At 42.2% G+C, this 16,529-nt stretch overlaps 1 protein-coding gene across 6 annotated transcripts in view; it reads right to left on the bottom strand.

The window, feature by feature from the left end:
• plppr2a (phospholipid phosphatase related 2a) overlaps nucleotides 1–15,441 on the bottom strand; it is a 60,516-nt gene extending 45,075 nt beyond the window's left edge. For 4 of the 6 annotated variants that reach the window (XM_067615434.1, XM_067615429.1, XM_067615432.1 and 1 more), the window contains exons 1-2: nucleotides 15,353–15,441; nucleotides 2,819–2,940 (exon numbers count right to left, since the gene is read on the bottom strand). In XM_067615434.1, the coding sequence (XP_067471535.1) occupies nucleotides 2,819–2,887 (69 nt within the window). In that variant the 5' untranslated portion in view covers nucleotides 2,888–2,940; nucleotides 15,353–15,441. The other 2 variants (XM_067615431.1, XM_067615430.1) reach the window with 2 other exon arrangements.
• Nucleotides 15,442–16,529: the final 1,088 nt, after the last annotated feature.

Here is a 16,529-nt window from a genome sequence, read left to right as displayed (position 1 = left end):
GCTCCGCAGGAAAGAGCACATAAGTTACAGACGATGGACTAGCTGTCATTTTTAATTACTTCTGAGAGTGACAAAATGCTTTGTAGCTTTCATGCCAGGTGGCTATATATCATGTGTTTCACCCACCTTGGGCTCTGTCTAACACAGACACTGAGCCTGTGTGCACACGTGATGCTCTCAGCTTTAGTGTGACAATATTGTAATCATGGGTTAAATTGAGCAGGGGCTGACACACTGCCCGACACATTGGCCTACGCTCTTCTATGTCATCAGGGGACGCTTCACTTTGCATATCTTCAATAATGTATGTATTTTTACAATTTTCTCAGTCTTAATAATTCAAAGAATGAGTAAAACATGTTTTCTTAGAAGCTGTAGAGAACATAGGCCTAAATGAGGTGATGTAAGAACTTGTGAACATCAGAACTTTCACAGGGTTTCCCTTCTTTCTGTCAATGAGTTTACTTAAAAGCTACGTAACAGATCAGTTCTTGGCAAGACATGGCCTACTCTGCCTCTGATTGGCTTACCCAGATATTCTTACCTTAACCTCACCAATCTCACTCCTCATGTCTAAACCTAACCAACCCAACCAACGAAGGCAACAATTACTAGCCAATCAGAGGCAGAGTAGGCCAAGAAAAGCAGTGGGATCCATAATAACACCAGTGATAGGTGGATGGCAAGGTAGGGAGAAAAATAGGTCAGAAACTGACAGGTTTAATAACAGAATGTAAATTGCTACGATAACTTTAATACTAGATAGTTTGCGACAGGTTGCCTCCAGTCTTTGGTAGCTAACTGTTACATTAAGCTAGCTGGCAAGCTCTAGTTCAAGTTTAACTGTCAAGCAAGCAAGGGCGTACTGAAATCTCAGTATTGTGGTTTGAGAAGAATATCAGAACAAGTTAAATTACACAATGGCTAGGTAATACAAGCTAGTTTGACCATTTCCTAGCTATAACATAAACTAATGAAAAGGAATGAGGGTGTGGTCTTTGTCTTGTCTCTCATAGGAACAAGGCTGTGTTTAATTTTAGTTTATTAAGCTTTTTTACACTCCTACTTTCACTTAGATCACATGTGTATGTTGAATAAATTTATGTCCTTGAAATTTTGAAGTTGCAGAGATTAAAGTTACATGTAGAAATGAGTGAAGCAAAGAGGACGAAGCTTACAGATTTCTTCAAAAGGTACGTCAGACATCACTACTGATCTAGCTTAGCTAGGTACATGTGCCGAAGCCATTTGTATCTTTTGTAATATGTTCACTACGTAATCCAATCATGATTTCATTTCTTAACATAAAAGCCGTCAGTGCTTTTGCTTAATATGAAGGTTTTCCTTTTCCTTTTTTTTCCCCTCCTTCAGTGGTAACAACATCATTCCCATATTTGATACAGATACACAAGAGAGTGCACTTAGAGAAAGCTTTTATTGTCATCAGCTGTAGTTTTACACACTGCCAACAGTATCTAGAATGGCTTTGATTAGTCTTTTAGTGTTCAGAGCAGAGGGTTGTCTCACCTTGTTATATTTTATTTACAGTTTGTCAAAAGATATCAAGCAGATTTTTTAGCCTATGCCTATACATGTGCAGCCATGGCAACCCTGAAACCACAGAGTCCCCCGACATAACTAATCCCAATGTATCCCCTGACTGTGAGAGATCTTTGGCTCGTTCCTCTTTGTCAGAGTAGAATTACAAAATCGCCACGACACAGTACAAAAGCAAATCCTAACATGTAAATCCAGCATGATGTAACATCTGCATAATGCACCTGCAATGCAATGATGCAACACAAACAGCTTCTCTTATCTGAATCTGTTACAGAGCAATGATCTGAATGTTTGGGGCACTCTGGCTGAAAAGCTGATGGTTGACTTACTTGCAGTCAGTGAGCTTCAGCACTGCTCGGTTTGTCTAATTAGATTACAGACAGTCTGATTACCTCACCAGTGCATGCTTTTCTCCACCTCAGTTACAATTTGGTGAAGGCTCTGGGACTTCCGTTGCCCTCTGAGTCATCTGTCTGACTGCTCTCACAAACAATGTAGAGCACAGCTTTCCACGGGGGATGAAGCTGCATGTGTGTGTGTGTGTTTCTCTGAACATTCTCAGCCTGCCACAATGACAATATAACCTTTGGCATGATCTGTGCAACACAGCTTCAAATCCCCACAGTACAAGTGCTGAAAATCCACTCTGTGCTGCGACATCCACAACCACCTCCATGAATCATGCAGTTCACAAATATCCTGGAAAACACTCGACACACCCCAGAACAACTGGAACCACTTTACAAAGCCTCAGCTGCCCCTGGTGCCGGAACAGGGTGGGATGTGTGATACCGAGTGGGGATGTCAGCGGTGGAGAGCATGTTTGCTGAGCTGACCCAAACTCTACCGTTGAGCCTGAAATATTTACTGCTGAGGTTTAGATTGTATAAAGATGTGAGGAGAGGAAAGTGCATCAAGCTGGGAGGTTAGATAGACAGTCAAATCTCAGAGCTACAAAGGTTTCTCTTCACTGACAGGATGGGGAATCGCAGAGATAAATCAGGAGTCAGCATGAAAGCCAAGAGGAAACAGGAAATAACCAACAGATATGATCAAGACTGACTCACTATCATTTTACACCAACAGGACTGAGTTACCTGGTGAGGAGCTATTCTGCTCTAAATTTTGTCCAGATCTCATCAAACCTAATATGTAAATATTCTTGATGAGTGAATGAAATGAAAACTCAATCGTTGCTGCTCAAGGTGACATTTGGTAGTTTTCTTAACAGACACAGTATCAGAGGTGTGTTCGTTACCTCCACAAACAGGAAGCAGGGGACGATGGAGCTGCTGCTCTTCACACCTGGCTTGTCCTCCATGGCCATCCCTTTCTCTGTTTTTTCAAACGTCCCTCTGTCCAGCTCTCTGTCTCCTTATCCTGAAGGAAAGAGCATTAGATTAGTCCACCGGCCAACCTGAGGTCAAGTTCAGAGTGTGAGATTAAGTGGAATCCAATCAGGATAAATGAGATTTGGATAAATCTGGAGCTTCTCTTGATGTCTTTTCTTTCTTTCTGCACAATCACACTGCTGTTTTTTTCTTCTTCATTTAACTGAGCACATTGTTGTTTCTGTGATACCTTTTCACTGTGTATTTATATGCTACATGCATGAATATTTAATACTTGTACTAAAAGTAAACTCATGTCTTTGCACTGTGGGCTATGTGCATTCTACAGAACAAAAAAATTTAATGGTTTTACAGAGTCTCAATAATACATAATGATCCTCAAAAAACAGGTGGCACAGCAGCTGAAAAGATAACTGGTGATATGCTAGTTAACCGGAGACATGCTAGCACTAGCCGGCCACAATGAGAGACTGGGAGACTCTGGACAGACAGCTACAGTCATGTGAACGGTTGAGAAGCTGAAGATGTCAGTAGGCTGATTTTCATTAGCTTTGCTAACTTGTCTACTTGTGCTGGATGAAGGTAATCTGTGATGAAGTATCCCTCCAAAACATGACATTACATCCATTATGAATATTCATGTAAAAATAACTTCTGTTGAAGTGATGTTTGAAAACCATAAATAACGATCCCTTCAGTATCAATTATTTTGGCATTACAGTTCTTTTAACACAAAATGTTCACTCAGATTAAAATCTCTGTGCTTAGATTGTCTGACTAGAGAAATATCAGATGATGAAAAGAGCATGACTCAGTGCCGTTGTAATAAACAGACAAAACAAAACTATTGCCACGGCACAAAACACATGCACAAAACTCATCATTTATGTACACAACGACAAAGGACAAGGACTCCAACATTGTACTATGGAGGACACAAGGGAATATTCCTCACAGTGAACTGGCAGCAGTGTGTACAGTGAGATCCCTGTTTTCACACTTCACAAACAGCCTCAGAGCTGAGTAGGAGTGCTCTGCTAGATAAAGTGTTCAGGTTTTTGTTTTTGACATTACTGAACATAGATCACACGCTCTTGTCAGAGGCTTGACATAGACCTTAAATCACCTGCTGTCAAGTTGGACAGATTTTAAACTCACATACATAAAGGAACCATCACATATTGACTGAATGAAATGTCACAGAGGAGAGGAGAAGAGAGGAGAGGAGAGGAGAGGAGAGGAGAGGAGAGGAGAGGAGAGGATGTTTTTGTTTCCGTGAAGTTGTCAGGTTGACCTCTATTCTGTTGGTGAGTGGTGTGTTTTTTGCTGGAGAGCTTTCTTCCTCCTAATTCCTTCTACGCTGGTGGAAAGAATAGGCCTGAGGGATGAATAAGGCATGAAGCCAAGCTCTTAGCAGCCCTCAGAACAACACAATGTGCCAACCAAGACTGCTTTTAGAGAGGGCTGCTTGGACTCTGTGTGTATGCGTGTGCACAGCTGTGCGTGTGTGTGCGTGTGTCCAAAAAAAAATGTCAGGGTGAACAACCAGAAGCCCGAGGTAACGGAAACCAACAGTGAGAGAAAGAGAAACAGAGAGACAGAGGGAGGGATCGTTCCTGTTTCCTCTCCAGCAGATGCTGATAGGAAGTGTTCCTGTGTGTTTCATTGCCTTGGTGGGAGGCAGCAAAAAGAGAATCTCTCTCACAGTTTGGGCCACCGGCTGAGATAGTGCACGCATGAGTTGTGAGTTGGTGGCGGCAGATCTCCTGAAGAGGAAACTGTGTTTAGGGAGAAACCACTCTGGTGGCCGGAGATGAGGCGCAGACGCTTTTGATGATTAATAGCTGCTAAGTGGGACACCGAGCCAGGGATGATTTAACCAAAAGAATGGGAATGATAAAGCTTGTTACACCCCCCGGGGGGGTACTCAGATTTCAGAGCTGTCCCACGCACATTTGGCGAAAAACTACAGCTGAATTTTTCTCGGAAACTTTCTCTCGCTGCTGATTTGGGTGACATGTTTGCTGCTTAATTAGCGGGAGAAAATCTGTGCACTGCTCAGTATGCAGGACACAGAAACTGATGCAGACGTTACTGATCTTGTATGAGGTCAGGAGCATTAAAGGGGCACTCCACTAATTTAACACATCAAGTTCAGTTTACTCAGTATGAGGCGTATTAGTCAGTCAAAATAGTTGTATGTCTGAAGGAGCTTTCCAAGGTATGAGAGAATTTTTAACAGAAAGCCTGGAGGTGCGGACATTCAGTAGGCAGGAAGGAAGACATTATTAAGTTGCATTATGGGAACTGTAGCATCCACAGTGCTTTGGAGCTTGACCCACAGGATATATTGACCTCTGCTGCTTTGAGTTTGATCATTCTTTTCATAAATCTGTCTTTAATGTGTCCCCTCATTTTATGGAAGTGCAAGACTAAATCACTAGAGTGCCCCTTTAAGCTGCACTGATCTTCTGTGCATGTGTGTGCAACTAAGTGGAAGGAAGAAGCAGTCCAGCTGGTTTTGATCGGATTAGAGCGAGCCAAGTGAAAAGGGCTCTAATCTGATAGTCCATCTATCAATCAGAGAGAATCAAACCGACCTGTGAGAGACAGAGATGCATGGATACACAGACACACATGTGCAGTTTGAGGTTGGAAAGAAAGAAAGAAGGGAGACACAACTCAAAAGGATAAGCAACACATCTACACAGCGACACACACACACACACACGCCCACAACACACAGATCAGAATAAAAAACGTGAGAACTGAAATCAAAATGGTGGAGATGAGAGAAGCAAATCAGGCTGCAGAGGAGAAAGTTGATTTAGCACCATCACACAGACACCCACTGATTCACACACACACACACACACACATCATGGAGAGCAGGACATTTGAATCCCCCTGCTGCTCCAAAGACTCCAGTCAAAGCATAGAAACCCAGGCAGCCATATGTCCTCTCTCCTGCCTCTGCAGTCCACCACCCTGCCCCAGGATATACAGTACACACGCCTGTGCATGTGAGCATACACGTGCACACACACACACACACACACACACATGAAAGCTAATTGGGCCCAACAATCTGGATCAGGCTTGATTTTACAGTTATTTCTGCCTTGCCAAACAATACTCTTGTGGAGTATTCACATTTCCTTTTATGCATCAATCCACATCCGTGCAGCAGCAGTACAGTAACATGAGAGAAGGTGCAACAGCAATGCAGCGTTAAAATGCCAACTGTCAGACAGCCATTCTCTTGTTTCTGTGTGCTACATACAGAGAAATAACTCTGCCATACCCTAAATATTCAAGACTCTGACTGCAGAACAATTTTTCAGTGTGGAGCAGCGAGTCATTTTTTGACCATTTACCTGCGGCTCGGTGCTGTCACTGTTGGGCAAAGCCTCAAATCCCTCAACTATGTTGTTGCTTTGGATTTTTTGTTTTGTTTTGTGTGTGTGTGTTTGTGCAGTCTTGCCATATTTGCCCTCCATTAACACAGACCTCATGCTGATTCAGAATCCCTTTTCTGAACCATACTTTCTATACAATCATACACACACAGAGGATACAAACACACCTACAGTAAGTTGACTCACAAACAGCAAACATCCCACTCCTCTGACTGTAACGGCAATCCCTCCCTACTATTAATAGAACAAAGTAAAAGAGGAGAGTAAAACCGTAATAGGATTTACCCAGTGCTGGATAATTAGGGCTTCTGTTTGGGGAATACCACCGCAAAATACAGAAAACCACAGAGAGACACCACAACACACGCACACACCCACAAACACACTCAAAGATCCACGCGACAAACACATCCTCTACAGTAACCTGCTTAAAAAGCGCAGAAAATGCTAAACAGTGACTTCAACAACACAGTGTGCTGCTATGGCACCCCGAGGAGAGAAGGAAAACCTGCCATTCGTCCATCCATTCACCGTCCCCTCCCTCCTCACCTCGGATACCTCGTCGCGGAGCTGGCGGTTGCCGTGGCACCAGATTCCTATGCGGTGGCCATGTCAGATCAGATGATGGTTAAGTGGTGTGAAAATCTCCTTCCACCCAGCTGTCTGTCTCTCCTCTCTTCTTCTTCTTCTTCTTCTTTCTCTCTACTCTCCCCTCCTGGTCCACAGCTCCTCAGACAGCCAGATGAGGAGACGGCAGCGGCAGCAGCAGCAGTGTCTCCGTCTCTTCCACACATACACACACACTCACACACACACACACACACGCACGCACACTCCACACACTCACCCTCCTTTTAATTAGCTTGTTCCCAACAACCAGCGCTGAGTAATAAATTAAGTGGCTGAAATTACCTCCTGTGCAGCGGTCGGTCCAATGCAGCTGCAGAGGATGTTGAGAGGGAGAGAGCGCAAGAACATGTGTGTATGGGAGTAAGAGTGTATGTGTGTGTGAGACAGTGATCGAGAGAGAGAGAGAGAGAGAGAGAGAGAGGGGAAGGGAGGGCATGCATTATGTGTGTCAGCTCATTTGTATTCAAGGCTTGTTTTCTCTCTCCATCCGTCCCCTTCTCCCCCTCTGTCCATCTCTCCCCTTATCTCCCTGTATCCATCCATCCATCCATACCTCCCTCCCTCCTTCCCTCCCTTTCCATCTTTCACCTCTTGCTCTTCCCTCTCAATGTGAGAATGGTGTGAGAGATGTAGAGGACATGAACCTGACCCAAACATTAGAGGAAAGAAGGAGGGATGCTGCAGACTGAGAGGATGGTGTGTGTGTGTGTGTGTGTGTGTGTGTGTGTTATAAGGCTGCTCAGCTGCCTGCCTCTAGCTCAGCACAATCTGGATGTGGGTTAATGATACATGGCTATTGATCTAATGTTCCTGGAGCACATGTAACGTCACAGGTCAGAGCTGGTAACAGAAAAAGAGGTCGGCCAGACTGGCTGAACAGTAGCAGTGTGTGTGAGGTGAGTGAAAGTTTGGAGTTATGCAGGGAATAGACAGAGCTGAGAGTGGGGAAAACAGTGTGACAGTCTGCCAAAACATCTCATGTCATGAGATGCAGAGGAGACAGAGTAAGCTATTAAAACAATACATCACCTCACACTGTGACTCTGCTGAGGACACACCCTGCTATTAAAAACTATGGCATTTATGGCACACTATTTCGCTGTCGAGGGTCGAGGCTATGCAATACTGACGGTGGCAGAGAGGAGACGACTGCCTATAGCAGCAGTGACAGAGGATGAGGAAAGCTGCAGTGCATTTATACTGGATCAAAGCTGTTTAGCTGTGGCGGCAGCTTCAGGGACAGCAATGTCAGTCTGTCGGTCGTTCTACCAACTGTGGTCCAGAATGAAATATCTCAACAGTTAGAGCAGTGATTCCCAAACTGTGGTACGCAAGAACCTTTCTGAAAGGTCGAACAATTCCACTCAAACTGGCCCAAGTCCAAAAACTTTCCATCTAATTTCATTTTATTATGGACAACAGTTATTACATATACATCTCATGTTACAATGATGTAAAAAAATTGGTTGTTAATCATTTAAATATTTTAGAAATAAAATTTGCCTTTGCTTAGCCACGTAGGGTGACGTCATGTCCGAATAGCATGAACTGGTAACATTAACGTTAGCTTGATGCAGTCAGATTCAGACTCCTCAGTCGTTGATTTTAGAATGAGTGGAATTTTAAAATGACTACAAGGTCCAAAAAAGGGTCAAGAGGCAAGTGACAACGCTGGCCCTGACAGGTCAGACAAACCTTTCGATACTAAAGAGGAGTCGGAGTCGGCAGTTGAGCCGAGAGACAGAAATGCAAACAGCTGTTTCTACGTGCCCCCTGCTGATTTTGAGTGATTTTTATGAGTGCTCTGATTAAAAAATGTATTCCTTGATTCTGACACAGTAGCCTTATGTTGTTGTTATTTAGCCTTTCTGACGCTATTGCATGGTTAAATCAGTGAATTTTATTTTAGGAAAAAAAATTGCCCTCTCGCATTTTTTAACAGCCCCCCATCATCCTGGCGCCGGGCCTGAGAGGTGGTAGTAGTAGTAGTAGTTGTAGTCAGGGGTGGACTTACATAGGTGAGGTGGCTCTTATTGTAACATTGTTGGTATCTGCAGTGGTAAGTGGAACCTCTGAATTAGAGGATGGATCGGTACAAAATTTCATGGTTCTCACCTACCATACAAGGAATCCTAATGACTTAAGTGATCCTCTGACTTTTACTCTAGCGACTCCCAGCATACACATACACACACACACGCCCCCTGGATGAGTTAAGAAAATGAAAAATAACATCAAAGCAAAATGTGCCTCATTTAAAATACAAGGTAAGATCTGATCGTCTTTTCCAGGAAGCTTTGATCAGAAACAAGTTATTTGATCTACCTCATCACCAATACTATCCTCTTTCACAATGCACATTAGCAGGGGAATAAGTGGACTCCTGCAGAGTCCCGGAGGTGTTAAATGAATCAAGAGGTTAACCTTGGGTGTGTCTGTCAGCTTCTGCCCTGCCTACTCTTCATTAATATAGCATTACCTCAGTAACATTAACAGCCACTTGCCCTTTTTCATGTGCACACAGCTTCTGGCCTGTCATTTGACCTACAGTATGTTTTATGAATGATAATGCATCAAGAAAGAGGGAAAGAACACCAAATAAATATAAAGGTCAAGAGTCTACAGCCATGCTAACGGCTATACTTAAGCACAGCGGTGCTTTGACCTAAATGCTAACATGGACACAATTACAATGCTAACATGCTGATGTGTAGTAGGTATGTTTTAACCATGTTCAAAATCTTCGTTTAGCATGTTAACATGCTAAACATCTGCTAATTAGCTCTAAACAAAAAGTACAGCTAATTAGTCTATTTATATTTGGTTATTTAAACAAAAGTATTAGACCTGATGATGGCACTGGATTACAAGTAGGATAATCACCAAAGTTATTACAATTCATCTTGTTGGGCACTTGAATGTCTGTACCAAACTTATTGGCAATCCATTCAATAGTTAGTCGACACATTTCTCTGCAAACCACAAATATGAACCTCAAAGTGGTGCAGCCAGAAGACCACCCAAGTCTTGGATTCATCTTCTGGAAACCACAAATTGGCAATTTTTTTGCCAATTGCTCAACAACTAATCCATCCAATAGTTGTTGAGCTACTTCAGTCTCCACCACAGTGGTTGACCAACCGACTGACCAACCGCCATCCATAGAGCCATACTGCTAGCGTGGTGAAAAATAACTAATCATGATCACCAGTGACTTGTTTTTGATGTAATGGTGAAATGGTTTATGTGGTAAGAAATTTCAAGAAGGAAAAATACCCCCCAAAAAAGAAAATGGACAAATAAACATTGCTTAAAATGGCAATGAATCAACGAGTTATATGTAAAAATCACCTAACAACTTCCCTTAATCACAATCTTTTATCCACGAGGAATAAGGGAGAGATGTGATCCAATCTTTAAGGAATTTTGTTGGGATGTTTTCCTGAATAATCTGTCAATGAAATTTATTGCCGTTCTCTGTCATTCTTTCCAAATCACCACCTCACTAGGTTCCACTTCCCCTCCTCCAATGCTGAGTGTGCACCGTTGGCAATGCTGTCCTGGCTCGTATGGGTCTCAGTGGGATTGTCATGGCGGTAGATGAGATATGGCCCCGGCATCGTGGAAATGAGAAATCTGCCTGTTATGGGGCCGTTATGGTTTACAGCACATTGGATGCCTGTCCCATGGGTCTACTCTCCTCCCGGCGGCCATATACACTGCTCCATCTCTCTGTCCATCCCCCTCTCTGGCTCCTCGCACCGTCCTCGAGCCTACGATGGAAACCCCCCCCAAACTCTGTCCTTGACTGATGGAAACTGAGAACGAGAGATAACGCTATGGAGGATAAAGGAAATACGAGGGCAAAAGAAAGAGAGGGAAATGGCAAAAAGGAGGAGTTTTGGATCTGAGAGAAATCTTGCTGAGCTGTGCTTGCTGTATGAATTTGTTGTTACCACGGAAACCTTGCCTTTGCATACAGAAGCGTGTGCAGAAAAACACATTTAGTCAATGGGACGTATGTTATATGTATGCATTAACACATTTACTCATTCATGCATATTGCACACCCATAAATCCAGTGACACTAAGTATAGTATACTGTATATGTGCTCTGCATGCATGAATACAAGCATCCACAGGAGCCCTGGTACAGCTGAATGCCTTCCTTTACCTTTACTGCATACTGGCACTGTACATGCCTCATTTCAATTATTTAGATGATCAATTCCGTGTCAGCTTAACATCATATGGGTATTCATGCAAGAACATTGGCCAGTGTGATGAGTCTGCAGCTGAGTCCAGGGCTGAAAGCAAAAATCTACAGTAATAAAATGCTTTCTTTCTGAGACAGTGGTGTCAGATCTTCTCACCTAACTCTTGGCCAGCAAGCAAATAATATTTCTTTCAGTAAGAACTAAGAAAAGCCAGAAAAGAAAATAATATATAGTGGTCCAGACTGCAGGAGGCCAAACTGTGTGCATATGAGCACACAACCTTAATATTCAATTTCAAGCCCATCATATAAACAGTCCTTGCACATACATACATACATTACCCCCTATTACCACCACACATAATTCCCGCACAGCTCTCCAAACACAACCCCCCAGCACACACACACACACAAACACAGCCCCATATCATTACGCCAAGAGCTCCAGCTGTGATCTAGGGGGGCACTTCATTAATCAGCTCCACAACAAAGGACCACATTCCTACACTATCCTTTCTCCTTTGTCTGCTTCCCACTTGATCCTGTGCTAATTCTGCCAGTTAAACACACAACAAAGCTCTTATTTTTGGCTATTCTCAAACCACATCATCCCTTTTACATCATGTCTATCTGTATTAATAACTATTATTATATATGTAGTGTAACATTAGGACTTCATACTCTGTAAATGAGTCCATATATGAAAATTTAACGAGAGCCGACAAAAAACAACAAGCTGATACTGAACTGTAAGCAACAGATAAGTTGCTCTTTGTACTGTGAGGTCTGACTGACATGATGCCCCTCAGACTAAAATGCAAGCACGACTGATATTTGCAAATTCAAATTTCAGCTTACATGGAACTGGATTGTCTTAAGAAAATATTAAGCAGCTGTTAGATCGTTTGTAAAAGTATTTAGAAGCAATCAATGGACTTAGACATTCACAACATGGTCACTTGTCTCAGGCCTGTTTTATCATGGAGCTGTGCTGCTTCATGCTGGTCATTATTTGTCTCATGTATGCGCATGTTTTGAGGAATTTTTTACTGTCTGGGAAAATGCCATGGCTGACAGACCATCAACCTAACAGCATGTGGGCAAGGTTTTGCAAATATCAAGGGGGGCTTACAGCAGGTGTTCCCCTCCTTCACAGTGATTGGAAAATAAATTCCATCTCATGTGATTTAACTTCCCGAGCTGCAGTTGGCTAAAACCCCCCCCAACCCATTTACACAGGATCCAGTGGAGTGGCCCCTTGTTCATGTAGACTCACTATAAACCCCTCAGGCGCAGAGGGAAATGATGCATGTTATTGTGAACACACCAGATGGGGTCCTGAAGCAGAGAACATGGAGGTAGAGCGGCAATCTTTTCATAATGAGATGTAAATGGAGGCGACTCTGGACTGGGGATGGTGACAGGGAGGCTCATTTACATGGATGACAGTGTAGAGTAATGTAAGTGACAGGTAGCAAACCTGCATGAAAATAAATCACATTTGTCAAATTAGGTTGAGGACACAGCCCCTCTTAGACTGGGACCTATTATTAGAAACCCATCGGCCAACATTAAAACGCCCATAATCATTGTTTTTAGGTTAACAGTGGATCAAATGACTATGTGTAATATGAAAGGAGGCACACGTAATGACAAACCCGCATATTTAAATTTAATTAAAGTGTCTCTATAAGATTACTATAAAACTCATTGTTTTGGTTTTCTGGAGCCGTTACTGTTTTAGTTCAGTGTTCTCACTCTCATTTACAGCTGTTTACAGTGAAAAAGCTCTAAAAAAAAAAACCCCTGTACACTACCTGCAAGTGCAAAACAGAAATTGGATTATTAAAACACTATATCAAATCAATCAATAATAAATACAATAAATTAAAAAACAAAATGAGCAACTAGCTAGCAGTGGTGAAGTACACTTAGTCAAGTACTGTACATTTAATGTAACTTTATAGGCTACTTCTACTCCATTAGATTTCAGGGGGAAACATTGTACTTTTTACTCAGCTACATTTATCTGATTGTAAAGTTACTTTGTTTGCGACATCTTTTTCTACCTTGCCGATGAGCTGATGCCAGGCTGTTGCTAAGGCTTTTCCATGTGTTTTTTACATTGTCTACTTGCATATTTCGGATGAGATTCTGGCTTGAATGTGTACGGATGTATTTGAGAAGTTGACATTTTGAGAAAAGAATGAGAAAAAGAAGTGAAACTACGGCCGAGATGCAGCTTCCGGTGGCTAACCAATCAGAAGATAGTGGGCTCAACAGGAGGGGAGGTCTTAAAGAGACAGGAGCTAAACGGTCTGTTTCAGCCAGAGGCTAAACTGAGGAGCTGTGTAAAGGGTCAGTATAACATAAATAACTATAAATCCTGCAAAGATATTCCAGTAGAGCCCCAGATTAAAAATATAGACTTGCAAATATGCATATTTCCCCTTTAACTTCCAAACAAAGTATTTAAAATCAGAAATCATGTTTATTAGCCGAGTATGAATGCATACAAAGAATGTGTCTTTGTGTTTCCTCCCACAAACGCAACATAGAAAAATAAAAATAGAACAAGAGTAAGGTAATAATAATAATAATGAAATAAACAAAGTAATACCTAATTAAATTATTTTTTTTAAATTTAAAATCTATTTACAGAATGGAATAGTAATAGTTTTGAAATGGAATATAAAACTTGAAATACAATATTAACTACAAAGAAAATATGGACTGTGCTATGGACAAAGAAATGAAGTGTATGAAATATATGAAGGTGACAAGAGCAAAGATTAAATGTGACATGTGCATAAATAATTAAATTATGTAACAGTGGAGATTGAATGCGATGTACAATGTTAAGTCCAGTTTGATGAAATTTATGAAAGAGAGCAGTGCAGGGATTAAATGAGGGATGATGAAATGTAAAGTCCAGTTTGATAACAGCACAGTTCAGCTGGTTAGTAGGGCAACAGATTCTGGGAAGAAGGTTTTTATGAAACTGAATATATCTCACTGGCAGCTACAACATGAAAATGCTGCTTACATGTTAATGCTTCGGTGATAGACCGATAATAAAACATTATATAAAATATGTATAATGTAACACTTCTGCACAACGAATGGAGCATAGTTAGTTCAAGCAGCAATGATGTTGTGCTTGTTTCAGGCCTCAGCTGTTTTAACAATCACTGACTCATCCACAGCTGTGTGGCTGGTAACATCCAATGGCATTCATGCAGGTGTGCACACACCTGACAGCCCTGTAAGCAGGATCCTGCTGCTCTCTTTAAGAGCTCCTTCAAACAGCAGCTACAGATGGTCGTTCCTTGACAAGTGTCTGAAAAACGTTTAGTTTTGATACTTTACATACACTTTGCTAATACTACGTTTGCAGTTGACTTACATAACACTATGAATGTATTTAAGCAGAGTACCTTTACACTGTGGTATTAATTTACATCTTTTTCTTAAGTAAAGTATTGGGGAACTTCTTCCACCACTGCTAGCTGGTGAAGACAGTACAGCATTTAGCAGCTAAAAAGTTAATGCTAATTCATGCTAATAGATGAGAGACAACAAACTGAGGCTGCGTAAGAACCACATATTTCCCTCTCAGGAGTTGGTGGAGAGCAAAACCATAGACTGTATAAAAATATGGACGCAGTTACCGTGACGTCACCCGTTGGTTTCTGAGGAGCGGTTCTGAAGTTCAAAGTGAGCCGCTCCGGCCGTCGCCATCTTGGTAGTACGTGACTCTGCCTAACTCCCAGCCAATCAAAAATGGACAAAGAGGCGGGCCGAATGGCTGAAACAAGCCACCTAGCGGCTGGTGGACCTGTCACTCAAAGCAGCCATGTCCTTCATTATGCATAACTTTACGGCTTAATAAAAGCCGGGTGAGTTATAAAAAAATTCACCCCCGTACAGTTGTCAAGAAAGGCGAAATTAACTATAGAGACCAAAACCATTTTTTGTACCAGGCTGTAAACACGTTTATTTCTGCTGTAAAGTTGGGCATTTTAACATGGGGGTCTATGGGGATTGACTCGCTTTTGGAGCCAGCCTCAAGTGGCCATTCAAGGAACAGTAGTTTTTGGCACTTCCGCATTGGCTACCGCTTGGTTACCGCTTGAGCAAAACAGAGCCAAGAGGAAGGTAAATATTGCACTTACAGTCGTCAGGTGGGCACAAACCAAGGATGTATTATAAGAGCTGGATACCGGACTAAAAGTGGTGCCCATTCAGTCCTATAGGAATGGCATACGCAAAAAAAGTTTCTAGCTTCCGGGTTTGCTTCCGCGTTGTGCGGCCAACTGAATATGCGCAGTAGTGTTTCCCCCACTGGCCCCGCCCGCAAGCTCCCGCTCGGCCCATAGACTTTACTTTGTGATGACGACACGGATTTTTAAATTGCTTTTCTCGGCTTGAGGAAAGTTTTACAAACATAAAAGTTAATAATAGAAAGAGTCATAATTGACGTTGTTTGCAGTTCGAGGTGTCCTGTCAACAGTTTTACAGGCGTCTCTTTTACAATGGTGGTCTATGGGGAAAATCCTTTTTGGGCCGCAGGGAGATTTTTCGCTGCAATACCGCGAGTGGCCACTGGGAAAAAGTGGCTGCAAGGCTGAGCGGCAGCACCCTATCCAGCTCTTATTATACATCCATGGCACAAACACAAGTCCAAATCATTATTAATCTTACTTTGTATCGGACGTTTAAATAGGGTTATGTTTGCTGGCACGTTTATCATGAACTTCAGAGGTGATAATGCCAGAATTCTGTTTTAGCTTGTTTCCGCTGCCCCCAAGTGGCCAAAAATTCGGTCATTTAAAAAAATTGTCCAGATATGACTGCTAAAAATACTATACAACGTTATGACGCCCCTATAAATGATGCTATTTGCGGTAAACAACTGTTTTCTTTAAATGACTGACAGGTTGTTGGCAGAGAGTGTAGCCTAAAACGGATGTGCTATGTGTCTGTGGTGTGGCATGGCATTTATTAGATGCCATACCTCCCAAGTAGTAGAGCAGCTCCTATTTCAAGATGTTTCTAAAGTTTTTCATTGCATTAATGGCAGGAGTGTACAGCGCTTCACTCTGGTCTGCTCCAGTGACAAACAAACACACACACACACACACACACACACACACACACACACAGAGTTGTGTTTCCACATTACATTGCATTCATTTTCTGGAGACTTATCCTAACCTTAACCATAACCACCACAAGCCTAACCCTTACTAACCCTTACAAACCCTTACCCTAACCTTAACATAACCCTAAACTAACCTTAACTTTAAACCAAGTCTTCACCCTAAAATGAATGATTTATGTATAGAGGAC

Source organism: Thunnus thynnus, chromosome 17 (genome assembly GCF_963924715.1).
Source record: "Thunnus thynnus chromosome 17, fThuThy2.1, whole genome shotgun sequence".
NCBI classification, from domain to species: domain Eukaryota; kingdom Metazoa; phylum Chordata; class Actinopteri; order Scombriformes; family Scombridae; genus Thunnus; species Thunnus thynnus.
Note: the sequence above shows the minus strand (reverse complement) of the source record. Positions and strands in the feature narration are given on the sequence as shown.